The sequence below is a fragment of the Hypanus sabinus genome, chromosome 9 (genome assembly GCF_030144855.1).
Source record: "Hypanus sabinus isolate sHypSab1 chromosome 9, sHypSab1.hap1, whole genome shotgun sequence".
Taxonomy (NCBI): domain Eukaryota; kingdom Metazoa; phylum Chordata; class Chondrichthyes; order Myliobatiformes; family Dasyatidae; genus Hypanus; species Hypanus sabinus.
The window spans coordinates 40,346,439-40,374,389 of NC_082714.1; the positions used below are offsets into that span (position 1 = coordinate 40,346,439).

The following is a 27,951-nucleotide window of genomic DNA, read 5'->3' on the forward strand; positions in this document are numbered from 1 at the left end:
TGTGTGTGTTGCATTAAAAAAGTTATTTCATTAATAAACAATTTTAAGCATTTTTAATATTTATCTCAATTTTAATGACTTTTAAAAATGGCTTTGAAAGCCAGAGACATTTACACAATTGTTCAAATAATTTCTAGACATTGGCAAACGACAAACTCCAGTCCCTTCTTTGCTTTCAGATGTAGCCTTTTAGGGCATTTTAGGAGCAGGGCCTCCAAATGTTTCACCTGAGTTCCTGAGAACTCTCTGGAACTCTCACTCTCAACTCGAAGGTGCACAACCAGTGTGAGTTCAGCCTTCTGCCTCTGAGCTTTGTGTGACTCTGTGGGGACTGCAGCCAGTAACACTGGGTGGCAAACATGTCTGCTGTGCCTGCTTTTAAAGTAACTCTGCTCTTTTTCTCTTACAATTCTGAAGCTACCTTTTCACATACAGCCAACATCTATCACTATCCGTCCATATGGGTCCTCAAATGTGAATGGGCGCAGCCTGAACAGAGGCCATCGGATTTACGTACATTGAATCTTATAATCTGGAGGGAGGAGGCGGATGTGAGAAATGGGGATCCGACCAGTGTCCCCATCATCAAACTCCACTGTAATCAGATCCTCGTCTTCATCTGGGTCTGGACTGCCTATGGAAAGCAGAAAAGCAGAAGGGTTAGGAGCAAATTAAGAGAAGGAATGGAGACTGGGGTTGTAGCTAGAAGGGAGCATGTGGTCAGTTGGATACAGCAGTGTTTGCTAAGGAACATGTATTGGTAGAAAACACTCTTGAGGAAGTGCTTTAACTTATTTGAAGATGGTATAATACACAGGTAAGATCTGAGACTGAGATCATTTGTCGGAAAAAGTCCAAAAGTGAGGTACTCAAGCAATGGAGGCACTTCCATGCTGATGTGAACTGTACTAAAGGAGGGCTGTATAATCAGTGGGGCTATTTATTGATTAAACTGTTAATCTAAAGTCACACCTAAATTTTCAGCAGGTTGCAAAAGTTCTCACATCACTATGGTAAAAGACAACACGAGTGAATCTGCAGATGCTGGAAATAAATAAAAACACAAAATGCTGGCAGAACTCAGCAGGCCGGGCAGCAACTATGGGAGGAGGTAGTGACGACGTTTCGGAGGTAAGTGGGAGCAGTGCAGATTAATTTGCAGCTCAATGGCTTTTTTTCTTTACTAAGATAAAATTCATGATATAAAAAGAAGACCACTGGGCCTCTTTGAAAAAAAAACTGTCTAAATCATTCCATCCCTCTGCTGGTTCTCTATATACCCTTGATTGGACATTCCCCCAGTTCAGGCCCCTATCTTAGAACACCTCAAAGTTAATTTTACTGAAGTCAGGAGCAAAAAAAATGTAAACAGCAATTATAGAAAAGAAAACATACTGAATGGAAAAGAAAAGATGAAAAGAAACATTCTGAATCCTGTGTTGCTCATGGGTGGTGGAAATTTGAATAGGCCATCTGCACTTAGGTTGAACTTCTGGTGATTATTGCTTTATCATCCAATTCTGGACTTTAATGAATCCCTAAAACCAGTTCAAAATATAAACCACATGGAACCAAGATCAGGTGACAAAGCCTAATGGAATTTCTGTTAACTCTAAAATATTCCCTCAGTTAAATCAAGGAAGCAGGCAATCAATGACCTGAACAAAGTGCAGATGCAACATTTCGGAGAAGTCCTTTTTCGTCATTTTTAATGCAAGGACTTGTTCTAATTTTCTACCATTGCTCAGAGATCAAAATATCAATCCCAATGTGAGATTTCACTGTAATGAAACTGAAAACTGCTATTGCATTTAATGTGAAAGCTTTTCCCTTCGGCAACTTTATGGAATCGCTCTGAAACATGGATTGCTACTCAGCTACCAATGCTACATACCCTGTTCCTGCTCTGTGTTGAGGTAATTGTTTCTCGGAGGTGTGGAATGGACATAATGGCTGTTTATATGCTGGGACTAAGCAAAAAGCAGGGTTTGTTCTTAATCCTGACTGTTCAAGACATCTTCAGTTGATCTTACACATAGAATGAGGAGAGGTTGTAAGGATCATCTGGTCAAACAGCACATTAATATGTGCTCTCACAAGTACTTAAGAATTCCAAATCAGAAGACCATCTTTAAGTTCTGGAATGCTTTAAGCACCTTCAAAACTTAAAACCTAATATTTTTGTCACTGATCACAGTATGGGGTCAAATGTTGCTCCCATGAAGGGCTGTAAGTACGTTCTAGCTGTTTTGGATCCAATATTGTTGGGATGTTGGTGCTGAAGAAAGCTGTCTCTGGCACAAGAAATGAAGACTAGACTGAGCAAAAGCCACATTGCATGCCGCAGTACTTGAACCCCCCCACTTGTTAAGAAAATCGTAAATAATGCAAATGGAAAATGGAAACCGATAACAGGTCACCGGTCATTTCCAGTCAGTGTTTATGCTGCATCTTCTCATTCTAACCCTGGAGATTCATTGTGGCTGACTGATCTCTGGAACTGACGGTTTCTTGAATTTGAATAAGAGACGCCAAGGATTTCATCCTTTTCCTCTTGCTTATTAAAACAGCCGCAGGGATAATTCTCCTTAAAGTCATATCCTGATTTAAATTCTGTTCTTTATGGAAATAATTACAGCTAAAGCTGATGCTTAAACACTCTACTGTCTAGGATGTTTCTCACCTCTCTCTTGCTATGATTATGAGAATTACCAGGCAGAGGTAGGGATCCTGTACAAATTTCTGTGCTTTTTATAGACTTGTAAGCTACTCAATTCTGAGAGAGAATTTTTATATGTAGGAAATGTGCCAGATAGGTTTTTGGCGAAGGTACAGAAAGTGAACATAGTCTGGCTGATTCCATTCCATGTAGCCAACTGCAAGCATTGGTTTTGCCACCATAAAGGGAGCTGAGTTCAGCAGATTTATGAGAATAATTAGAGAATAGCAGTTAGCACAATGTCAGTGAGCTATGTGATAAATTTCTGTATCACATTCAAGAGGAGAGCAATAAATCTGTCTTGAAAGCAAATGGCTCAAGACGTTTGAAAAACTTACAAGCTTCGAAGACCTCCCTTGTCAGTTTTAGGGATCACTTAACCGTTTTCGTTACTGCATTAAGTGCTAGTTCCTTAATGCTGATTTATTACAATCAATGGGTAGGAGCAAAGGTTATAGAGCAAATGGGAAAAAAGAGAAAGGGAAACCCCCTCAAAAGAAGACCTATTCTAATGTGGGATTCATTATAATACAAATAAATGATTCGACAGGTTAAGTAAGTGCTGAACACAGTGAGATTAAAATTAATGCTAATTTTTGTATCTTACAAGAACTCAATGAATCAAGCCAACGTAATTCAGTATCTCCTCCAAGTGGCCATTTCTGAAGGATAGACAGAGTTTATTTTTTGTTTGAAGCATATTGTCTATCTAGTTTGCTGATGAGATGTTAAAGTGAGACCCCTCTTGTCCTTTCTGCCTGCAAAATGTTTGCATGAAATTGTTTAAAACAGAAAAGCAAGGGTTATTTTTCCTGGACACCTCAATGACCATTTATTTTTCTAATTACTTTGCAGGTGTTTCTGGACACACATTGACTGGAACATGTCCCACATTACTAGTCACTGCCTTCAGTAGTACTCATTTGATGTAGAGTAGCATTTTGGAACATCCTGAAATGCTGAAAGGCATAATACAGATTGATTTATTTATTGAGATGCAGCACAGAATAGGACCATCCGACCCCTCCGGCCTCACAGCCCTGCAACCCCCCAATTTAATCTGAGCTTAATCACAGGACAATTTACAATGACCAATTAACTTACCAACGGATGTCTTTGGACTGTGGGAGGAAACCAGAGCACCCAGAGAAAACCCACGTAGCCACAGGCAGAATGAACAAGCTCCTTCAGGCAGCGGTGGGAATTGAACCTGGGTCGTCCCTACTGTAGAGTGTTGTGCTAACCACTACGTTACTGTGCTGCCCTTTGTCTGATTCCTATGTAACTTTTAGTCATACCTCCATTTTCCAGCAAGGTAAATTGATTGTGACCCAGAGCAAGACTTATAATCCCCTGTTTTCCCACGTGGCTTAGTGTTACAGAGATTCACTGACAGGCCTGTGCAGGCCAGGTGACAAAGTGAGCCCTGGAGAGGGGTTGAATCACAAAGCACTGTAAGGATAACAGGATTGTATTAGTGGGAGATTTTAATTTCTCTGGTATTGACTTGGCCACACAGTGTTAAGAGACTGGACGTGGTGCAATTTGTGAAACGTGCCCAGGCAAGTTTCCTGAGTCAGTATATAGAAGGCCCTATTTGGGAGATGCGATACTGGAACTTCCCTTGGGGAATGAAGTAGGGCAAGAAACTGAAGAAGCAGTCAAGAAACATTTTGACTTTAGCGACCTTAATTCTTTTAGTTTTAAAATAGCGATGGAAAAGGATAGGGCAGGTCCAGAGGCTGGGGTCCTACTACAGTAGGGCGTTGAGGGAATTAGGTGGAGGTTGAAATGAACAAATAGCAATTGGCAGACTTTTACGAGTGATATAGGAAGAATCTGGATGCAGCATATAGGGTGAAGGGTAAACCTGGCAAGCTTAGGGGACCCTGGCTGATGAGATATGTTGAGGCGCTGGTCAAGAAAAAGAAGGAAACTTACATGGGTTTAGGAGGTCAGGGATGATTGTAAGAGTGTAACTACAAATATATGAAGATTAGGAATACAGTTAAGAGGGAAATCAGGAGGATAAAGACTGTTTCCCCCCCCCCCCCCCCCCCCACCCCAAGTGTATTCTTATGGCCATTGGCAAAGTTCCTGAAGCCTGGAACTGATGTTCCATTGTTTAAGAAAGGTAGCAAGCAGAAGCCAGGGAACTACAGCCCAGTCAACCAGACACCAGTAATAATAATAGGCATCCGTTAGTCTCGAGAGACCATGGATTTGTGCCTTGGAAAGTTTCCAGGGCACAGGCCTGGGCAGAGTTGTATGGGAGACTGGCAGTTGCCCATGCTGCAAATCTCCCCTCTCCACGCCACTGATGTTGTCCAAGGGAAGGATAATGGCCAATACATCTTGGCACCAGTTAAGTGCCTTGCTCAAGGACACAACACGCTGCCTTATTTGAGTCTCGAAGTAGCAACCTTCAGATCACTAGACCAACGCCTTAACCACTTGGCCACGTGCCAGACGCCAGTAGTGCGGAAGTTATTGGAGGGAATTCTGAGGGTCAGGATCCAGCAGCATTTGGATAGAGAGAGTCTGATTAGGAGGAGTCAGCATGTAAGTTGTGTTTGACAAATCTGGAACAGAGAGTCTTAGGGGTACAAGTGCATGCTTCATTGAAAATGGTGTTACCAATAAATATTGTTGTGAAAAGGGGATTTAGCACACTAAAGGAACAAAAGATTCTGCAGGTACTGGAGATCTTGAGCATCATACACGAGATGCTGAAGGAACTCAGCAAATCAGGCAGCATCTATGAAGGGGAATAAATTGTCAATATTTCGGGTGTGTTGACTGGTTATTCCCCTCCATAGATGCTACCTGACCTGCTGTGTTCCTCCAGCACTTTTGTGCGCTCAGACCTTATGTCACAGTTATATATAGTAAGCTGTTGCTAAGTTCCCATTTGGAATAATGTGTACAATTTTATTCGCCCTGTTACATGAAAGATGTAGTTAATCCAGAGGAAGTACAGAAAAATTTATGAGGACTTTGCCAGGACTAGAGGGCTCAAGTTGCAGGGAAAGATTGGCCAGGTCTTTATTCCTTGGGTGATCTTATAGAAGTGTTTAAATCTGTGAGAGACATAGGTAAGGTGGAGCAACAGTCTTTTCAAAATCTAGAGAGCATAGATTTAGGGTGAGAGGGGAGAAATTTTAAAGGGAGCTGAAGGGAAACTTTTCCACACAGATAGTGATGAGTATATGGAGTTAGCTGCAAAAGGAAGAGGTTGAGCCAGGCACAACAACATTTAGGAAGCTCTTGAACAGGTACATGGAGGGGATGCGGCGAATGCTGGGAATTGGGACTATCCAGATGGACATTGGCCTGTATCCATGCTGTACTGCTCTATGACCTACTCTGCCTATTGGCCTTGTACACATATAGGCCATTAATGATATTCTAACTGGCCAAAATTTCACATTCTCCAAGCCACTAAATGATCGAGATTGGAGTTTCCTCCCACTCCTTTTACTTTTCTCTAACTACAATTGTTATAGTACACTGAAAAAAAGTATTACAGGCAAACTGGGGGGATACTGTGACTTCTATACTTCAAGGCAAACCCACTCAAGTCCCTATAGCTGAATCACCATTAAATTTGAATTCCTCACACTTCCTGCATGCCGGGCAGGATTTGATGTGACTCTGTAGGATATTTTTTCTTTAATGACAGCCTGACAAGGTAGGCCAATCTACATTTCCTCTGGCTCACAAATTGATAGTGACAGGTACCTCTGACAACGGTTCCTGGGTAGAGACAGCGATATTGTTGACTCCAATATGCAGCGATGCGAGTACCTTCAGGCAGTAGCCTCACAGAGGAGGGTTTAACATCAATGATCTGCATTAAAGAGATATTAGAAAGAGAACAAGATGCAAAATTAAAGTTGGAATTTCAGATTATTTCAGTTCAGACAAACAAAATGCTCTCTTTGGGAGCCAATGCCCTTGGGTTTAACTTACTCAGAATGTGAAAAAATTGCACTTTTGAAGATCTGAACAAAATATATAAAACACCTAGTTGCATTCAACAGCTTTAATGTCAGAACTCAAATCATATCCCCCCCTCCCTGTGTGCTTCACAGAAGAGTTACCAAATGAAAAGAAATTGACTGAGCATCAATAGGGGATATGGCAGATCCCCCTAAAACTGAGAAAAGTTAAGTTTAAGACCATTTGAAAAGATATAAAGTGAGGCGGAGAGGTGGAGACATACATGGAGGCAAATTCTAAAACTTGGGACTTAGGGAGATGAAAGCATGGTTATAAATGATAAAGAGATTAAATGTGGGGGCAAATGAGGACACAGTTGTAGATACCTTAAAGGACTGTAGAACTGGAGAAGAAAAGAGAGCAATGAACAGATTTGAAAATAAAGTGTGTTGGTGCTTAACTGGGAAACACTGTACATTTGCAGGTACGGCGCTGAGAGCTGACTGGGGCATTGTGCAGGTTCCATGTTAAATGGTATCTCAATGGACAGGCCTTCTGTGCTGTGGAACTCATCATGTCTATGTTCTGCGACAAATCTCAGAAATGCAAAAGAGGAACAAGCCACGATGATCTACACATACAGATTGATTTTGCACATCCTTACAACACAGCAATGCTATTTCTAAATTGTGTGAAATGAACCTGCTGGTAATTTAGCAAAGTCTTTGCAAACTCCATACAAAGTCTTGAGAAATTTCTCCTGAAACAGCACAGAATCTTAAATACAACCACTTAACAATAAATCCTAAAAAATTAATATACAAATCAAAACCATAGACCATAAGATACAGCTGCAGAATTAGGCCATTCAGCCCAACGAGTCTGCACTGCCATTTCATCATGGCTGATCCAATTTTTCCCTTCAGCCCCAATCTCCTGCTTTCCCCCTTATGCCTTCATGCCCTGACTAATCAAGAACCTATCAACCTCTGCTTTAAATATACATGAAGACCAGGCCTTCGCAACTGTCCGTGGTAATGAATTCCACAGATTCACCGCTCTCTGGCTAAAAAAATTCCTCCTCATCTCCATTCTGAAAGGGCACCCTTCTAATCATGGTCTTGTCCTCTGGACTCTCCCACCACAGGAAACATCCTCTCCACATCCACCCCACCATGACCTTTCACCATTCGTTAGGTTTCAACGAGGTCACGTCTCATTCTTTTGAAATCTAGTAAGTACGGGTCCAGAGCCATCAACTGTTCTTCACAAGACAAACCATTCAATTCCGGAATTATTTTCATGAATCTCCTTTGAACCCTCTCCAGTTTTAGCACATCCTTCCTAAGGTAAGCAGTCCAAACCTGCCCACAATACTCCTAATGAGACCTCACCAGTGCATTATAAAGTTTCAACATTACATCACAAACAAGAGAAAATCTGCAGATTCTGGAAATCTAAGCAACACTCACAAAATGCTGGGGCACTTCAACAGGCCAGGCAGCATCCATGGAAAAGAGTACAGTTGATGTTTTGGGCCATGACCCTGCATCAGGCAGCCAACCAGAAAAGGCTGCCTTTATTGCCCCTTTTTACCTCCTACTAATCAGCCACTGCTTTATCCATGCTAGAATCTTTCCTGAAATACCATGGGTTAACAGTCTCATGTGTGGTACCTTGTCAACGGCCTACTGAAAATCCAATACACAGCATCAACTGATACCTGTTTCTCTGTCCTGCTTGTTGTTTCTTCAAAGAATTCCAACAGATTTGTCAGACAAGATTTCCCTTGAGGATTTCCCATGCTGACTATGGCCTGTTTTATCTTGTGCCTCCAAGTACCCTGTGACCTCATCCTTAATAATCAACTCCATCATCTTCCCAACCACTCAAGTCAGACTAACTGCTTTATCCATATTTCCTTTCTTCTGCCTCTCTCCTTCTTGAACAGTGGAGAGACATTTACAATTTCCCAGTCTTCCCAAACCATTCCAGGATCTAGTGATACTTGAAAGATCATTACTAATGCCTCCACAATCTCTTCAGCCACCTCTTTTAGAACCCAGGGGTGAACACCATCTGGTCCATTTGACCTATCTACTTTCAGAACTTTCAGTTTTCCTAGAACCTTCTCTCTAGTTATGGTAACTTCATACGCTTCATGACCCCTGACACCTGGAACTTTCACCATTTATTCAGTGTCTTCCACAGTGAAGACTGATGGAAAATACTTATTCAGTTCATCTGCTACCTTATTGTCCCCCATTACTACCTCTCCAGCATCATTTTCCAACAGTCTGATATCCACTCTCTCCTCTCTTTTACACTTTATGTATCTGAAGAAATTTTTGTTATCTTCTTTAATATTATTGGCTAGCTTGCTTTCGTATTCTATCTTTACTTTCTTAGTGACTTTTTAGATACCTTCTGTTGGTATTTGAAAGCTTCCCAATCCTCTAACTTCTCACTAATTTTTGCTCTATTATATGCCCTCTCTTTAGCTTTTCTGTTGGCTTTGACTTCTCTTGTTAGCCATGGTTGTGTCATCTTTCCTTTAGAATGCTTCTTCCTCTTCAGGATGTATAATATCCTGTGCCTGAGTTGCTTCCACAAATTCCAGCCATTGCTGCTTTGCCACCATCCCTGCCAGTGTCCTTTTGCATTGAATTCTGGCCAATTCTTCTCTCATGTCTCTGTAATTCTCTTCACTCCACTGTAATGCTAATACAGCTGACTTTAGCTTCTCCTTAGATTTACGGGTGAATGTGATCATATTATGATCACTTGCTCCTAAGGGTTCTTTTACCTTAATCAATTCTGGTTCATTGCACAACCCCCAGTCCAGAGTAGCTGATCCCCTCGTGGGCTCAACCATGAGCTGCTCTAAAAAGCCATCTCACAGACACTCCAGAAATTCCCCTCCCATAATCAAGCACCAAACTGATATTCCCAATCTACCTCCATATTGAAGGTTCCCATGATTATTGTAACATTGCTCTTTAACATGCATGTTCTATCTCGCATTGTAATTTGTAGGCCACATCTTTACTACTGTTTGGGGGTCTGTATATAACTCCCATCAGGATCTTTTTACCCTTGCAGTTCCTTAGCTCTATCAACAAAAATTCAACACCTTCCGACCTTATGTATCCTCTTTCTAATGATTTGATTCCATTTTTTAAAAAACAATCATTCGGAAATATCAGTGAAATATATGATTTCATTGGGTACATTTCCAATAGAAAAGCTAACTATTTTGTGTGGGGAAGAAAAATCTATTAGCATACTGGGTTGTACAAAGAGATTCATTCCTATTCTCCAGTTTCTGTGCATTTTGAAAGAGTGTTTGTGAAGTTAAGTGTGATTAGGACATCAGGCACAAACATGGATTTTCTGCGGTGGTCTGGTCGTTGTTTGACTTGCCTCAGTCTGAGCACTTCGACTTGGTACAAAATTCAAGCTTGAAAGAAAGCGCATGCAAAATCACTTCTAAATCGAACAGTGCAAAATGTGACTAAAACAGCAGAGGAATTTTATTAGCATAACAGGCAACTCACCGCTTCCTGTAAAAGTTGTTCCAATGAATAGATGTGAGGACGATTTCCCCTCTCTCCCTCTACAACCACACGGTATCTAGAATAGGAATTGAAGTACCCAGATATGAATTCCAGTGTTTTTACAAGGTCCAAACTTCTAATTGTATTTCATGGTGTATACAACATAGCAGCAGAAAGCTACGTGTGAAAAAAGAACTGTTGATTACTTAACAAATGCAGATGAGAATTTGAAATAAAAGGGACCAGACTTTAATCAGCTCAGTACTTGTGACTTCAAGAAAATAGGACATGAGAAATAGGCGCAGGAGTCAGCCATAATACCAGTTTGACTCTGCTCAGCTGTTCCATAAGATCTGATCTGTTCTGCCCTCATTCCATTTTCCTGCCCATTGTTGATACCTGAATTCCCTTATAGTCAAAAAATCTACCTCACCCTTGAATATATTCAACTACTTCACCTCCTGGGCTCCCTGATATACAGCCCTTCTGAGGGAAAAAATTCTTATCATTTCCAATTTGGAAAGGTGGCTTCAATTCTGAAACTATGTCACCCAGCTCTGGGTTTCCCCTAAACAGGAAACATGATGGCGAAGATAGAGTTTAGTTTCATTTGGTCACTTATAGCGAAATGCATCAATGGCCAATACAACCTTAAGGTGTGCTGGGAGAAACCCTGTAGGTGTCACCATGCCTCCGTCACCAGCATAGCATGCCCACAACCTACCAACCCTAACCTGTTTGTCTTTGGACTGTAGGAGGAAACTGGAGTTACAGGGGAAACCCAGGCAGTCCCAGGGAGAGAGTACAAACTCCTTACGCACAGCAGCGGAAACTGAACCCCAATCTTACAGCAGGCATCGTGAAGTGGTATGCTACTGGTTTGCCCATGATTTCAATGGAAGGTCAGCTGTTGCTGCCACAGCAAAATCAGTACAATTTGCTGGTTGTCTTTGTTCAGTGGAGTTATGTGCTTTTTATACAGGTAAAAGGAAAGACTTTCTGGTGATTATTGCACTGCACTCCAGCACAGGACCTCAGCTGAGCAGAAAAATCAGCAAGCACTAAAAAAAAGTGGCATTTATTAAAAGTCAATAAGGCACATCATAGTCAATGTCATATGTATGGCGTTGTTTAGAGTTGCATTTTATGACACAGAGCAACTGGTTTGTGCATAGCAATCTGCCATAAATAAAAATCTGATCTTGATCAAATCCATTTGTTTCAGTGATTTTGATGGAGGGATGAATGCTTGTGAAGTTATTTGGCATAGCTGCCTGGATTGTTACTGAAAAGGTGCCATGGGATCTTTAACAAATGAGGAGCAAACAAGACTTTGGTTTAGTGTTTTATCTGAAAGATGGTGCCTGTAGCTGCTGCACACCCTTGATACTGCTCTGTGATAGTGGTCCAACCTGCCTTAAGTCCTTGGAATGGGACTTACACCACAGCCTTGTAACTGAGGTGAAAGAGCTAAGCTTCTACTGAACCACAGCTGATAGCTCATTCTGGGCACCCTATGTGTTCTATTGGCTCAAATTTGTTACTCGCATGCTTGTAGGAACAAATTGTGGCCTTCCTACAAAATTCTCTCTTTTTTTAAGTTATCCCTTGAGGTTAAAAGTTAACCATTTGGAATGAAGAGATGAACAATATTTTTTGGTTACTCCAGACCATCCGTTGTTTATGTTGAGTCTGCTACAGTGTGCAACAGACACATGATTACAGCTACCTCTGAATAAAGTTTCTGAAATTGAGGAGACACTTCACATAGCAAAGAGGCACTCCCAAACTCACTCTCAACTTGATAGCTCTTTGCTTGGCTCAGAAAAGGGGGTATGGTCGATGAAAAGTGGGGTGTTTTTCTCAGCAAAATAAAAACTCTACAGAAAAGGGCTTTTGTTTGTTTCGTACACTAACAATAGATGTTGGCTCGATGATCCATTAGTGGTCCCTCACTCTCTGTCTGCAGATTACAGAACACTCCCAGCTCGGAGTACAGATCACTCAGCTCAGAGTCCGAGCCACAGGGACAGGCTTGAGCAGTACCTACTTCACTGCCACACGTTGCCCTTCCTTCAGATGAAATGTTCAATGGATAGATGAGATCAGAAGGACATTAAAGATACTTTAATTTATTCAAACAGGATATTCTCCCCAACATCCTGCCCATTGCTTATCCCTCAAAAGCAAACAAAAAGCATCAGATGAAGCCATTATCACAAGGCTGTTTGGCAACTGGCATTTCCTATGACTGAGGCTGCCTTGGCCAAGATTGCAAAAAAATGATGAAGAAATATCTCCGTTTACCAGACTATTTTTTTTAGATTTCTACTTCTGAAATGTTGAAATGCTTCACTACGCTTACGCCAGATGCCTTGGAACACTGCTTACAGATCCTGAGTGGATCCAGTGGACAATGTGTTAAATATATAAGTGAATGCCAGTACTCCTTAATTGCCTAAGGTACAACAGCAGTGTTCCTTTGAAGCATTTTGGCCATCTTTATTCGATGCAGCGAGGCTCCTGCTAATGCTGAGCAGTTTGATCTTGACATAGTGGGAACAGATGTGCTCAGATCGGACTGTACCCTGGGGCAAGGAGAAAGTCAGACCAACTGCTTGACTCATCATCATGACACGCTGATTTGTAATGGAAGGGCAAAAGATGTGGACATGACTGGAGGACACAAGGTACAGATTCGAGCAGACCTTTCTGTCACATGATATTGACATCGGTGATAACCTCCTTTAGGTGCCTTAGAACAGGACCACACCACAAATGGATTTACAGTGTGCTTAGAGTAGAACAGTTCATTCCTAGAACTGATATATAACGGGTGCTGTTTTTCATTGATATCAATCCTATTTCCACATCTGTTAGGTGTCTGAAATAAGCATTGAAGAATCAGAACTTGTAAGCTCAAGGCTTTTTGAAGAGTCATTTTCAAGCACTGAGGTCAAGGTAAGCAGCATAAACAATTCACCACAAAATTCTGCAGACACTACAACCTTGAACAATAAAAAAGAGAATGCTGGAAAATCAGTTAGCATCTGCGGCGAGGGGAACGGTCAATCTCAAATCTGTTGCTCTCTCCAAAAATGCTGTGTGATCTGATGAACTTTTCCAGCACAGGCCTACTCTATTCAGCACTCTTCGGTAGCCCCATGGCCACTGAAGTAATTATTATTGTCTACTTCTGAAATATACTAACCAAAGTTCCTTTCTGCAGATCAGGAATGGCCTCCCTCCTACAAATAGCCCTGCAGTTGCCCAATTTCACCCTAACTGCCACCTCTGCAGGGTATTTATCCAGCTGCTGAGCCATTCCACGCTCAGTTGTTTGTTCCCATTGGGTGAGGCGCCTGCCTTCAGAAAAAGGTCTGAGGCCTAATTTTTAGCGATCCTCAAGCCTTGCAACAGATGGATGTTTTCCCTGCCTCGTCAAATCTGGCCCAGAGCACGTGGATTTTGGCTCCTTTCTGTGGATTATAATCTGGAGAGTAAGAAGTAGTTCTGGCTGGGCCTGCAGTGTGAGGGCGCGTTGTCGAGTCATCAGACTGTAGATTCGTTTGGTCATTATCTCTGCAGCAGAAGTCACAGCATAACAGGAGATGGAGTGAGTGGGAAGTCACATGTGACCTGGAGATAATTGAGAGGTATCTCTCTTCTGTTACCCACAACTTCTCAGACATGTTTTTGCTGACCGACTTTTTGTCTAACAGGAAACATGGAGCGCAAGTCAGGAGAAAACTACTCTACAGCAGGCACCATCTCCCTGGCCCAATGCCCATTCCTGGAGCAGTGAAGGCACCTACATCAGACTATTGCTTATTGACAATATTTCTGACTTCAATAATACTAGTCCAAGCAAACTCTGGATCCTGGGACTTAATGTCTCCAGCTGCAGCTGGATACTTGACTTCATGACCTGCAGACCGATCAGTGAGAAAAGGCAACACCACCTCCACCACGATTTTTCTAAAAATTGGTGCATCCTCAGCCCACCGATCTACGTTTGCAGATGACACCCGCCTCCCGCTCCCCCACCCCCGTACTAGTCCGCATCTCAAATAACAACGAGTCGGAGTACAGGAAGGGGATCGAGAGTGACATGGGTGTCATAACAGTAACCTTTCCCTCAATGAGAACAGAAGAGCTGGTTGGGAGGGCAACCAAGCCCAAGCCAACTGTCATGGCCCCATCTATTTCAATTCCATTTGGCCCGTTGTATTCTATGCTGGTTGATTCAAGAATTCATCTAGATTAGGGGTTCCCAACCCAGGGTCCACAGACTCCTTGCTTAATGTCCATAGCATAAAAAAAAGGTTGGGAACCCCTGGCCTAGATACTTCTTAAATGCTGTAAGTGTCTGTTTCTCTCAATCCCCTCAGGCAATGCATTTCATAATCAAATCATCCACAGAGTGAAAAATTTCTTCCTCGGATCTTCAGATGCAGAGGAGATTTACACAGATGTTGCCTGGATTGGGGAGCATACCTTATGAGAATAGGCTGAGTGAACTCAGCCCTTTTTTCCTTGGAGCGACAGAGGATGAGAGGTGACCTAATAGAGGGGTATAAGATGATGAGAGGCATTGATTGTGTGGATAGTCAGAGGGTTTTCCCCAGGGCTGAAATGGTTCGCACGAGGGGGCAGGGTTTTAAGGTGCTTGGAAGTAGGTACAGAGGAGTTGTCAGGGGTAAGTTTTTACACAGAGAGTGGTGAGTGCATGGAATGGGCTGCCAGCGGTGGTGTTGGAGGCGGAAATGATACGGTCCTTTAAAAGACTCCTGGATAGGTACATAGAGCTTAGAAAAATAGAGGGCTATGGGTAAGCCTAGGAAGTTCTAAGGTAAAGACATGTTCGGCATAGCTTTGTAGGCCGAAGGGCCTGTATTGTGCTGTGGGTTTTCTATGTTTCTATGTTTCCTCTAGAGCTCCTACCCTAACCTTAGACCTATGCCCTCTGCTTTGGGGAAAACTTACATATCAGGAGAATGGACAGTTTTCACATAGCCGGCATAAAGCAGCTTGTCGTCCATTGGAATCAGCACACGAAGGCCATCCTTGAGCTCCTCCTTGTCAATCACACATGAGCGAGGGGCTGTGGAAAGTGAAGGAAATCTCTTGTTAATTCCTTGGTGATGAATCTCTGTATCTAACCCTGATGGAATGTAATCCCATAAGTAATAACGTCAATTAACACTGCGTCATTAATTAACTTTTCCTAGAAGCTTGACAAAGACTTACCGTACACAAAATGTAGCAAAAATTACAGGTGATAATCAAAAGAGAGAAGAGAGACAAAGGGTCAAAGTTACAATAAAATCTGCAGATACTGGAATTCTAAAGTAAAAACTGAAAATGTTGGAATTGCAGTAACCCAACAGAATCTGTAGAAAGTAAGATGCTGTGTTATCTGCTGAGAAGCAGACGGCATAAGTGTGTAGAGAACTCATGGAATCAGACTTCATAAAACCACAGAGATAAGGAAAGACAAAGGCTCTGGCAATTTAATTATAGTTTGGACAATTGCACAAATCCCAATCAGGCCCATATTTAAGGTGTCTTTATTCAGATTCATTATCCACAGGACTTATAATGAGTGTGGCTAGGCTGCAAGCAAAATTTTTGTTTCCCAACGAGTAAAGCAGACGTAAGCATGCACGCATGCTTTTCTCCCCAAGTATGTCCAGAGAAGAAAAATGGAAAGAACTGCAAATAGCAAGGAGGACAGAGGTTCTTGTAGAGCATAAATGCTAGAATAGACCATATAAGCAGAATGGACTGTTTCTCTGCTACACAAGCTTAATTTTAAAAAATGTTTTCTTTATAACCAAAACAGCTGTGGTGTTTATAGAAAAAGGAAATTTCAAACTTATAGTCATTGTACTGAAGGACTATGCATTGTCTAGTCACCATTTGTAAATAAAAAATGAGGCTTTTAACAGATTGGTATTCATTCACCCTGTCAGGTAAAATAAAAAGGAATAAAAGGAGGGCATTTAATATTTTGAGAATAACTAGCCCATAATGTAGTCAATTTCTTGCTTATATCTGTGACTGTACCACAAGTGTAGAGTGGAGAGTTGCTAGCCCAATATGGAATGAAGGGTACAGGAAACACAGATGAGATGCAGAGTAGAAGGGAAAGCGTTTGATCAGAGAACCAGGGCACAGAAGAAGAAAAGTGATCATGCATACAGACCCCAGTATTGGCAGAAAAGCCTCACAAGAGTTACTCCTGATATCTTTAGAGAAATATCATAGGCCAATAATTCTGCTTTAGTTTTACAGTTGACAAAAAAAATCACCATAAAATTAATTTTATAATAGAGAAGTCACTGGAGGGATGAACACAAGAGATACGATAGATGTTGGAAAGCAGAACAACACACAGAAAATACCGGAGGCACTCAGTAGCTCAGGCAGTACCTATGGAAAGGAATAAACAGTCAAGAGTTTGAGCTGAGAACCTTCATCAGGACTGGAAAGAAAGGGGGAAGAAGGCAGAATAAGAAGGTGGTGGTGAGGGGGGGAGGTGCAGAAGGAGTACAAGCTAGAAGACGGGTGAAGCCAAACGGGTGGGGGAGGGGGGATGAAGTGAGAAGCTGGGAGGTGATGGGTGAAAAGGTTAAAGGGCTGAAGAAGAAGGAATCTGATAGGGGATGAGAGTGGACCATGGAAGAAAGGGCAGGAGGAGAGGCATTAGGAAAGTGCAAAGAGGTTAGAGGGGAGCCAGAATGGGGAATAGAAGAAGAGAGAAGAGGGGAGTGGAGAAATTACCACGTCCAAGAAATCAGTGACAATTCCATCAGAGTTGGAAGCTACCCAGGTGGAATATGAAGGTGTTCCTCCTCCAACTTGAGAGGAGCCTCAGCGTGACAGTATAGGAGTCATGAACTGATGTGTCGGAATGGGAATGTGGATTAGAACTAAAATGATAGGCCACTAGGAAACCCTGCTTGTCACAGACAAGCTAGGAGGATGTTATTTTTAAAATATCAGAACATTATGCTTGAGAAACCTCTACATTGATGAACACAACACATCTAGAACTGGGCCTAATCAACTCTGCAGACTTCCATGATTTGAACTCTACTATCCCTGGCACAGAAATCTCAGCAAATACACAATGGAAAGTTTACCACCAGGGCTCAACAGACCTGGTGTTGTGGGCCTCTCAATGAGCATGCTCAGCGGTAGGTTCTCATCTTCAGAGAAGCTGCTGTCTTGGTTCTGCTCGAAGTCCTCATCAGCTGCCATGCTCTCCATGAGCTTGCTGACAGCACCTCCCTTGGAGCGCGCCTGCTGGGAAGGGGAAGCAGTAAGTCAGTGTAGAGCCAATCAGCAACACAGAACAAAAAGCTTCAGCTTCCAGAAAGCAACCATGACTTACTACAGACAAAAGTTCTCAAACCTTCCAAAAGGAGTGGGTTACATGCAAGAAGAGTATTCCCCAGACAGCACCAATGGTCACGCTTCCCAAAATTACCACGCTGGCTGTTGCATGTCTGGCACTGTCTGAGGTTGAGAACATGTGACGTAAACGTACAGACTGACATGAACATTCATGAAGCAACATTGTTCGGAGTAGGGAATGTGGGAAGAGAAGTGAAAGTATCAGACTGCCGTGTTTCTCTGCATGAGTGAAACACAGGGGGTAAGGAAATCATTAAAACAGGCTCCTGAAAAGTTCAATGCTAATAGAGATACCTAGAAGGAACCACAGATGTGCAGTTATTTTAATTCCTGCTTTGACAGTACAGTAAAATATGTAAATCTACAGTTTTTATAATTAGGAAACATAATTATATGGAGGAAGCTTATTATGGAAAGAGAGAAGGAAAACCAGTGTCAAATTGGTTGTTAGGATCAGGTGTTCGCTGACTTTCTTTGTATCATTCAGCACATCGACAACGCGCGAGGAGCCAATCTTAGGTGTCAAAATATTCTATATTCATTTAGAACTGCAATATAGTCTATAATTCCACTAGACAATAGGGAATACAGGTACTAAAATCTAATCCCCTCAATGTCGGCCATGACTCACTCGGAAACATTCTTGATTTCAAATCGGAAGGGTGAAGCTTTGACAACACAAGTAGCACCTGTGCTTAAAGATATAAACCGAAACACCGGTGCCATAGTGACGGAACGTTCCATTGGTGGAGGTGCCATCTTTTGAATGAGGAATTACATTTCTATCCTGCTGTAAGGGATATTATGGTATGCACCAAGAAGAGTGGTGGAGTTATCCTAACTGGCCTGAACAAAGCAGTGTGCTTGGTCACTGATCACCGTGTGTGGAGGCTTGTCAAATGTAAACTGATGGTGTTCCTAGAGTGATAGCACTTCTAAAATGTTGAATCAATATTTCAACCATAGAAAGTGCTTTGGAACATCCTGAAAGAGAGATGAAAGGTACCACATCGAATGGAAAACTTCCTTTGGTTTACACCACATTCTCCTTTGCTGTGGGGCACTCTAGTTATTGAATGAGTATGCAAGCAGCTAGATTAATGATTGGGAAGCACGGGATTGGAGTCCTACCATTCAAATTCAGTTAATTAAATAAATTTGGAATAAAAACTTAGTATCAATAACTACAAAAGAAGCTGAGTGTCATTAAAAACCCAAATGGTTTTCTAATATCCTTATTAGTGTGAACTATATTTCTCGTTTCTCTTGTAAATGGCAGGAACTCTATTGGAATTTTACAAGACACACTTAAATGGGCAAGGTGTATAAGAAGACAGGCATGGTGGGGCAAATGAATTTAGTGTACAAGGGGAAATGGTTTGGCAAGGACATGGTGGGTGGATGGACCCATTTCTGTGCTACACAACTCTATGACAAAAGACATACAATATTATCACAGTGTAGGTTACCTCTTTTTTCCCATCCTTTCCTTTCACTTTGCCTTTGCTCTTTTTGCAGGGGCTTGTGGTGCAGAGGAGGCCGACCCTGGGTTCAGGCAGGTTACTGGCCATCTGGGCTGAGGCTAAGTCAGGGGACTGTGGTTCTTTACCCTTCTTTTTCTGAAAGTGGGAAATACAGTATTGAATCAATAAACTCTCCTCCTCACCACGCCCAGGTACACTTTAGTTCATGGCTTGTGCCTACTTCCAAGCTCCTTTTCCAGTGAAGTGCGGCACAGTGAACGTTACGTTCGGAACGCCTGATTCTATCTTCCAAAAGAGCGAGGCCGACCTCAGCTTCATGCAGACATTTCCAAGGAGTTTAGAACTGGGAAGATCTTGGCCGTGAGGTGCCAGTATGAAGCACTCCTGGACAGAAACCAACTGACTGACCTGACTCTCTGGTAGGGTCCTTGCTAGGGAGGCATGGTGTGCTTCTCTGGAGACGGTTGTGACTCAGCACCTTCAGAATACACAGGAAGAATTTAAACTGCCTTTTTCTAGAACATATCTTTTGTGGGCAGCCACAGGAAACACCTTAAATATCCTGGGCTAAGATAGGTCCAATGCTTGCTGTATCTATCATGATGACATTTTGAATAAGAGCTCTTTAAAATACATTAGGCCCCAAAACTGATTACTTAGCTGGCCTTTAATTTGTTTTAGATGTCTACAAGTAAACCCAAAAGGAAAACTTTAGCTGTGTAGCCCACCTGAGCACTAAGGAGTCACTCTGTGTTCCTGTTATATTCATCCAAGTTTTACACTACAACATTCAAGGCTTTGGAATTATTAATATTTTCCTTTCGAACCATCTCACGTTTGCTTGTGGAGGGATTGGAAAGCTAAGAAACAGCAATGATAGTCTTGCTTCTGTGAGGAGAGTGCCAGAAAAATAAAATGAGAAAGTGTTTGAAGCAGGTACAATAACAAAGTTTTAAAAGATAGTTGGGCAGGTACATGATTAGGAAAGGGTTAGAAGGTTGTGGGCCAAATGCAAGCAGAAGGCCTGAGGATATGTTTCTGTGCTGCATAACTTTATGACTCTATAAATGAAACTCTCTCCAGGAGAAATCACTACCTTGTCCTTTGCTTTGGATGCATCCTTCTTCGGACTCACCGCTGAGCTCTTAACGCATCGACTGGTTTTAATAGTGGGGGCAGTGCTCGAAGGGGTTGTCGGTGAGAGAACAACGCAGGCAGAAGCATCGTTGAGGAAAATTCTCTCGCTCCGCCGCCTGTTCCACAAGTCGTCATCACTGGCTTCAGGGCCAAAGTCAAAAGTGAACTCCCGGGGCGATTTCTGCTTGGCTTTCTTTTCCTTTTTCCCTTTCTCAACCCCCCGCTGCTTGTCCTGACTCTGCTGTTCGCTCATGCTGCTCCCCTGCTCCTGAAAAGATTTCTTTGCCCGTGGCAAAGCAGCAGACTTCTGTTTAATTTTGATGTCACTTTCAGAGTCTGTGTATTCAAATTCTGTGCCTAGACGTATAAAAAAAACCTTAATATTAGTGCCTTATGATTTTTTAAAACTGCTTTTATAGAGAACAATTATGCACGGTAAGAGGTTATAAAATGCACGGGGTGAATCATTCAGAATTCTCAATTGTATTGAAATTCACATAACCGTACAACTTTGATGGTCCCATTTCACATGAAGGTCCTCCCCAGGATATGAACCCATGACTTAAGGAAGATGGGTGGATTTGCCAGCTGCTGCAGGCAGCTTCTGCCAGGTAGGAACGGGGCACTTGCGCACACTTTCTCTCCCCAACCCCCAGCCCTAAGCAGCAAGAGTCAGGGGGTGTGCTGAGCGGAGCCGAGCCAGGAGCGTTGTGGACAATCACTTGCTGAGCCAGTGAGGCTGATTGACTGCCACGCCTCCCGTACCTGGTTGCTCTCTCTGATCCTCGCCCACACACTGGTTTGTTCTTTTCCACGGTATGAACAGTTCAGGTTGTGCTCAGGAACAGAACCCTCTTGTAACCTGCAGGCTGCCTGTGTACCTACTGGAACATCATTTCTAATGGGCACAACATGTGAAATGGAATGACCAAAATAAAGACAACTGTATGATTCTGCTGTTCCAAATGAGAAATACAACTTTTCAAAAGCTCTGATTCCAGATGGGTGAATATATTCTGGTGTTTCTTATTGCAATTATTACACATTCGCACCATTATATCTAACTTATCATTGAGGTAAACACTTACAATGCACAATTTTGGGTCCAGCACATGAGTATTGTACCCTATTTACTAAATAATTTCAGGTTATTGCTGCTACAGCTCATTAAAAGTTTCATCTTTTCTGCCTTGCTTGATTCCAGCTTTTTCGACAACAGTCTGATGTTTGGTGACATGAAGCTCCTCGTCACAATTCTACATTGGGCTACACTCTCGAGTTTCTTCCCTTGCTCCCCACAAGCAAACTGAACAAAGCAGAGATATATTAAAACTGGTTTCCTAAACCTTTAGGAAACTGTTAAATTGAATTTCCAACAGTATATTACGCAGAATCCTGCATTAAAAGCGGCAGTGCACATCACTAATTTTACTTACAAGACATTATTACATGTATATCTCCGCATGGCATCACCGGGAATTGCAGTATTATCCCCAGTGTTCATAGACCACACTTTAAACTAATCTTGATTTCATAGTTTTAGAAAAAGTTCTGAGAGGTAACTTGTTTCTGGTATCCGCATGTTGGCTGATATGCCTCGTGGGAATTGCAGACTGAATCAGGCACAGGATCAGTCACGATCTCATTAAAAGGTGGTGGAAAGCCAAGGGAACTGTTGGCCTATTCCTGTTTCCATTTCTTATGTGCCATCTTTTTCATCATGATTAACTGTAATCTCACTGTAACAAACTACTGTTATGTAACATAAAATGAAAATTTTAAATATTAGTATTTAAACAAATAAGAATTTTAATGATGTGGATAGGTGGAGATGTTCCCTTACCATTTATTAGTGGACAGTTGGAGATGTTCCCTTACCATTTATTAGTGATAGGTGGAGATGTTCCCTTAGCATTTATTAGTGGACAGTTGGAGATGTTCCCTTAGCATTTACTCGTGGATAGTTGGGAGATGTTCCCTTAGCATTTATTAGTGGATAGGTGGAGATGTTCCCTTAGCATTTATTAGTGGATAGTTGGAGATGTTCCCTTAGCATTTATTAGTGGATAGGTGGAGATGTTCCCTTAGCATTTATTAGTGGATAGTTGGAGATGTTCCCTTAGCATTTATTAGTGGATAGGTGGAGATGTTCCCTTAGCATTTATTAGTGGATATGTGGAGATGTTCCCTTCAGTGGAGGGGGTCAAGAACTAGAGATCACAGGTATAAAATAAAGGGGTAGAGAATAAAGAATGACACAAGGAAGAAATTTGTTAAGCAGTTGTGGCTGGAATGTGGAAAGAGTTGCTTGCAGATGTGGAGCCAGTTTCACTGTGGCTTTCAAAGGGGAATTGGATGAATAGGCGATGAAATAAAAATGCAAAGCCATGAAGGAGTTGCTGGGGGTTGCAGGTGGAACTGGTGAGTGGCTCTGATGGACAGCTGGTACGGACACGATGGGATGAGTGGCCTCCTGTGATGCAGCTGGTCTATGATTCCACAGCTTAGCAATGATCAGGACAATCTTGGATTATTGCCCACTTCAACCTAGCTTCATTAAAATAAAAGACTTTAGACTCAAGCCAGTCTGGATGAGGTTACATTTCTTTGGACCTGACAGGTTTCCATTCAACTCATTTGCACAAGCATTGCACCAGCCAGAAGAACGCACAGCATTGCTCTATAGATTTTGGAGGCCTTCTTCCTTCATTCAACACATCCCTTACATTTCTAATGTAGTTTTGCAAAGGAGCCCTGAAGTGCCATCAGGTGTTTCAGTCACATCAACCCTGTTCCATGTAAAGCAGCTTCCAAAAACGAAAAATTCTAACTTTCAAAATCTGAACTATATTGGGTTCCTGAGTCAGATAAGGAATAATTCAGAAAGCTCTCCACTTGGTGGCAGGACTGTCAGGATCACAGCTTGGGGCATTCTTTGTGCCTGACTGCATCAATATCACTTGAATGTTCCTTTGAATATGAAAACACTGACATTATTTATTCCTAATCTGGAAATACATTGTTGGGAGATCATTTTCTGCAGAGCATTTGGAGAAAGTCACCTTCATGTGAAGCCCATCTTCCTTCAGTGGAGCATAAAACAAATGAGATGAGATCTGAAACAGACACCGATCTGAAAAGGTCCTGGTCAGGACTAAGTGTCGGTACAGTTGTTAAAGTGACAACTGAAGATTGGCCTTAAGAAACAAGGTGACTTCTGAATCGATTAAAAACAGCATGATCCATCTGGTCTTCAACATTCACACAGAGGAGATTTTTGATCAAAAGTGTCAAATATAAAACTAAAGAAACATCCCTTCAGCTTGTGTCTGTTCCTAAACCTGAAGGGACCTTTTGTACTTGGTCGTACTTAGCTTCATTAAAGTAGTTACTTGGTCTAAGTGTATCTGACCTTACTGAAGTAGAAAGGCCAAGAATAACAGCTTCTTACAGCTCTCACAAGTGAAGGTCAATGTCAATTAATTAATCAAACCCATTGCACAAAAGGCTGGACAATTTATGTGCTGAACTATTCTCCCACAATGAAACTTCATGGAAAGACAAACATTCCGTTGCCTTTAGTGTTTTTTTTTCCCACATTTCATTGGAATAAAGCAAAAAGGAATCCTTGGAAGTTAAGGTTTTTGAAATGCGGCCAGACTCATGGGGATAGTGCTCTGCGTTTAAAGCAAGTGTTGAGCTGGCACAGTACAGGGAACCGGCAGCTGTTTCTCCCAGTGCCACTGCTGGCCAATTTGATGTTGCGCTCCATATACAGTACTGCACATTAAACTCCTGTTAACAGACCGATACTGCGAAGTTAAGCAATTGACAGTGTGTTAATTGACTTCGCCGTTCCGGCTCTTAAACGGAACTTGTCCACCAAAGCACAGCACTGCCAGAAGTCATGGTGAGACTTTGCACTGAGCTGGCAAAATGGGTCCTCGTGCTGCACTGGAGTGAGCCCTGAGGCTCAGTGACGCTGATTCAAGATGATTTATCGACATTATTCAGTGTACGAGTGTAAAGGAGAACAAAATTATTGTTTCTCCGGATCCAATGCAGCATAAAAAAAATTCAATAAGCATAAAGAACACAACAAAGAAACAAAAAATAAACACAGCAAACCCCTTGCACAAAGGGTGGACAATTTATGTGCTGAACAGTTATCCCACAATGAAAAGTCAGGGTAAAACAAACGTACCATTGTCTTTTGTTTTTTCACATGTTCCAGCAGTTCACTGGAATAAGGCAAATATAAAAGCAATCCTATAAAACACAGAGCAGAAGTAATTGTTACGTACATAGACCGACGGTATGTACCCTAGGTGATGCGTATATAGTGTTGGTGGGGTGGGTTAACGGGTGGAGGTGTTGATCAGCCTGACGGTTTGGGGGAGGTAACTGTTATTGAGTCTAGCAGCGCTGCGTAGCCTCTTTGTTGATGGGAATGGGACAAACAGCCCAGAAACAGGGTGGGTGCGACCCTTCATGATACTGCTGGCACAAGCAAGAGAAAATCTGCAGTTGCCGGAAATCCGAGCAACACACACAAAATGCTGGTGGAACACAGCAGGCCAGGCAACATCTATAGGGAGAAGCGCTGTCGATGTTTCGGGCCGAGATGCTTCATCAGGACTTGAAAGTACAGTCAACACTTCAGGCCGAGACCTTTCCCTAGAACTGGAGGAAAAAAAAGCTGAGGAGAAGCTTTAAAAGGTTGGGGGGGGGGGGGAGAAGAGAGGGGAGAGAGAACCACCAGCTGACAGGTGAAACCTGGAGGGTGAGAGATGAAGTAAAGAGCTGGGATGTTGATTAGTGAGATGAGATGAGAGAGGGAAAGGGGGATGGGAAATGGCGAAGGGGGGTATTGGGTTCATTACTGGAAGTTGGAGAAATCGATGTTCATGCCATCAGGTTGGAGGCTACCCAAACAGAATATAAGGTGTTGTTCCTCATCATAACAGTGGAGGAGGCCATGGAGGGACATATCGGAGGCTGGGGAAGTTTTGGAGAATTATGTGCTGGACGCAGAGGTTAGTGGAGTGTAGGCGACGACAAGAGAAACCCTATCCCTGGTAGGGTGGTGGGTGGATGGGGTAAGAGCAGACGTGCACGAATGGAAGAGATATGATTGAGGGCAGCATAGATGGTGGAGGAAAGGAAGTCCCTGTCTTTGAAAAAGGAGGACATCTCCTTCATTCTAATGGTATCTGAAAGATGCAGGGCAGCAAAGTTACAGAAAATTAAATGGTAGTGACATTTGCCTTTCACAAACTGCACTGTACCAGTCAGTCTTGCATTTGTTAATATAAAGAGCATTTTATGCAGTCACACAAGGGCTGATTTACATATCATGAGGGCAGACAAATGCAGATGACAGCCAATGGAGTTTCAAGTGAACATTTGGCAAGGAAATGATTCCATGGCTTATTAATCCAGTTTTAGATCTGCTCAATGGTAACTCCAAGCTAAACAGCCTACTTTCTGCTTCTGAGGGGGGTGCCCGTTTAGGGTGACAGAGGCATAAAGGTGAGTGTCAGCAATAAACACCCGAGACACCCACTCAATATTTGAGAAACCACATCCGCCAGGATTCTGACATTAATTTCCCATACTAAGTCACAACTTGTTTTAGAAGTGCAAAGACACGAGAATTTCCAGTGTTTCCTGATAAAGTTTCTGTTCACTTTGAAAAGGGGTGACAATACCACTAATACCTGGAAGAGGCCCCTGGGGTCACCAGTGGCTCTGTGACACCACTCCCGTCACCCCTGCAGCCTCGAGAGTAATATGTATTCCCTAGTAGAGCAGGCAGGAGCTGGCAAGCTACGGAAAAGCTGCTTCCTTTGGCTGGCTCATGCAGGACAATACTAGGCGAGGAGGTTCAGAGAGAGGGTAGTCCTTGCATTGGCGTCAGCCATACATACCTATGAAGGAAGCGCTGGTTACAATGCCTTGTGCACAAGAACTTTACTGTGAACAATAGAATTTCTAGTCTACACACTTATCCAGGAGCCATGCTAATCAAACAAAGATCTTGCTCTGTTTTCTTTTCTCTGGTTATAATATGATAATTAAAAAAACAGATTAGAATTACAACCAGAACTTATTTTGTCTTACATGATCATCATGAATTGATGAAACAGCGTTGAACTGAAGTGCTAACACTTCATTTGCTGCAAAGGATGCCTCACTCAGAAAATGACACGGAATAACGCTACACCATTGAAAATAAACTTCACCCAAAGCAGAACAACACTGTATCTATTTCTAGGCATCTTAGCACCGCATGAAAATGTCATCCTCTCGCATTTCAGTCAGAGCTTTGTTAACACTAGAATTCGTTTTCCTAGTGTACAACTGTTTCTGAATGATATCAATTAAATAATTACATAAGAGCCAAAATTTGTCTACAGTGTTATTTTCAACCCTACTGATTTAATACACTGTATAACTGTTCTTAGCTACTCATGCAACAACCAGGACAATAACGTGTCCTCTGAAACTAAGCATAAACAACATTCTTTGTCCACCATGTTTTTCAATCCTTAATATTGTTTTCTTTCTCTTTTGAGACGCTGAAAGTGTTACTTACTTCGATGTACTCTTGTATTTTGGATAATAATAATACTAAAAAGATTTGAAAAGAAAAGAACAACTTTCTTTGTCTTCAGTGAGATCTGTGACCTTCTGCAACTTCGAATACAGACGCAGAAACTGCTTTGATCAGAGTCATCAGGGCCACAGTCCCTCTTAGCCCCCTTCTGTTAAAGGATTATTTCAGGCCGCTGCCACCGTTCTATGGCACAGCTCTCAGCTGGTTGCTCACTGTGGCACTTGGGAGGTTGTTCAAGCTCAGGGATACCTTATCTACTTCATTGTCCGCCCACAAGCAGAATGGTCACTGGGGATTTGTTGGATTTGAAGCCTCCCCCATTGTGCAGGCATTGATTATACTCGGTGGCATTACTCTCTGTATAAACATCCAGGTGGCTCGCCTCAGCTCCCTGAACGAAGAGCATTGATTTTGCATTCTAGGCACATTCTTACATCCACCCTTCATCACATTATCCATTCCATAAGTAGAAGCACTCCCCAGAACCTTTCAGAGTGCTGCTTGTATCTGCTGACGTCACAGCTGAAAGCTTATGCAAAAGTGCATGACAGGTCAATAGAATATGCATGCTAAAACTGACATAATGCAGTGTTCCTCAGGTAAATCTGAAAACAGGTTTCTGGGAACCTTCCAACTGATGAACACCACTTATATGGAATCATTACCAACAACATTAGGGTGACATACAATGCTGCTTTAGCGCAATTAAAATGTAATAAAGCGATGCTTCAGTCTTCCAGCCACCAATCTTCTTGAAGCAAAAGAGATTTACTTACCCATTAAACTTTGCCTTTCTTCTTTCTTTTTAGCTTTTTGTTTTGCCTCCAGCTGTACAATGGATAATGGTGGCGTCATTATCGGGCTTGGCATGGCACTAGCTGCAAACCTGGCTAGTAAACCAAGGCCACTCTCGTCCAAGGCAGGCGAGGAAAGACCATCACTGCAGTCATTCCTGTAATCCTCTTCTTCAGAGGTGTAATCTACGGTGAAAAAAGTGGGAAGTTACTAGTAGTAAAACCATGAAAGCTAGAGAGTGGGTTGAAAGTACTGGAGAATGAATCCGATTTGTGC

General features: G+C 42.3%; 1 protein-coding gene across 9 annotated transcripts in view; it reads right to left on the reverse strand.

Moving 5' to 3' along the window:
- The window catches only part of tnrc18 (trinucleotide repeat containing 18), a 157,586-nt gene that overhangs the window by 17,849 nt on the left and 111,786 nt on the right, over window positions 1–27,951 (reverse strand). For 6 of the 9 annotated variants that reach the window (XM_059979526.1, XM_059979525.1, XM_059979533.1 and 3 more), the window contains 8 exons: window positions 27,657–27,860; window positions 20,221–20,618; window positions 19,110–19,259; window positions 17,385–17,529; window positions 15,205–15,322; window positions 10,219–10,294; window positions 6,461–6,569; window positions 518–634 (listed from right to left, as the gene is read on the reverse strand). In XM_059979526.1, coding sequence (XP_059835509.1) covers window positions 518–634; window positions 6,461–6,569; window positions 10,219–10,294; window positions 15,205–15,322; window positions 17,385–17,529; window positions 19,110–19,259; window positions 20,221–20,618; window positions 27,657–27,860 — 1,317 coding nt within the window. The remainder of the gene's footprint in view (window positions 1–517; window positions 635–6,460; window positions 6,570–10,218; window positions 10,295–15,204; window positions 15,323–17,384; window positions 17,530–19,109; window positions 19,260–20,220; window positions 20,619–27,656; window positions 27,861–27,951) is intronic. The other 3 variants (XM_059979528.1, XM_059979532.1, XM_059979531.1) reach the window with 3 other exon arrangements.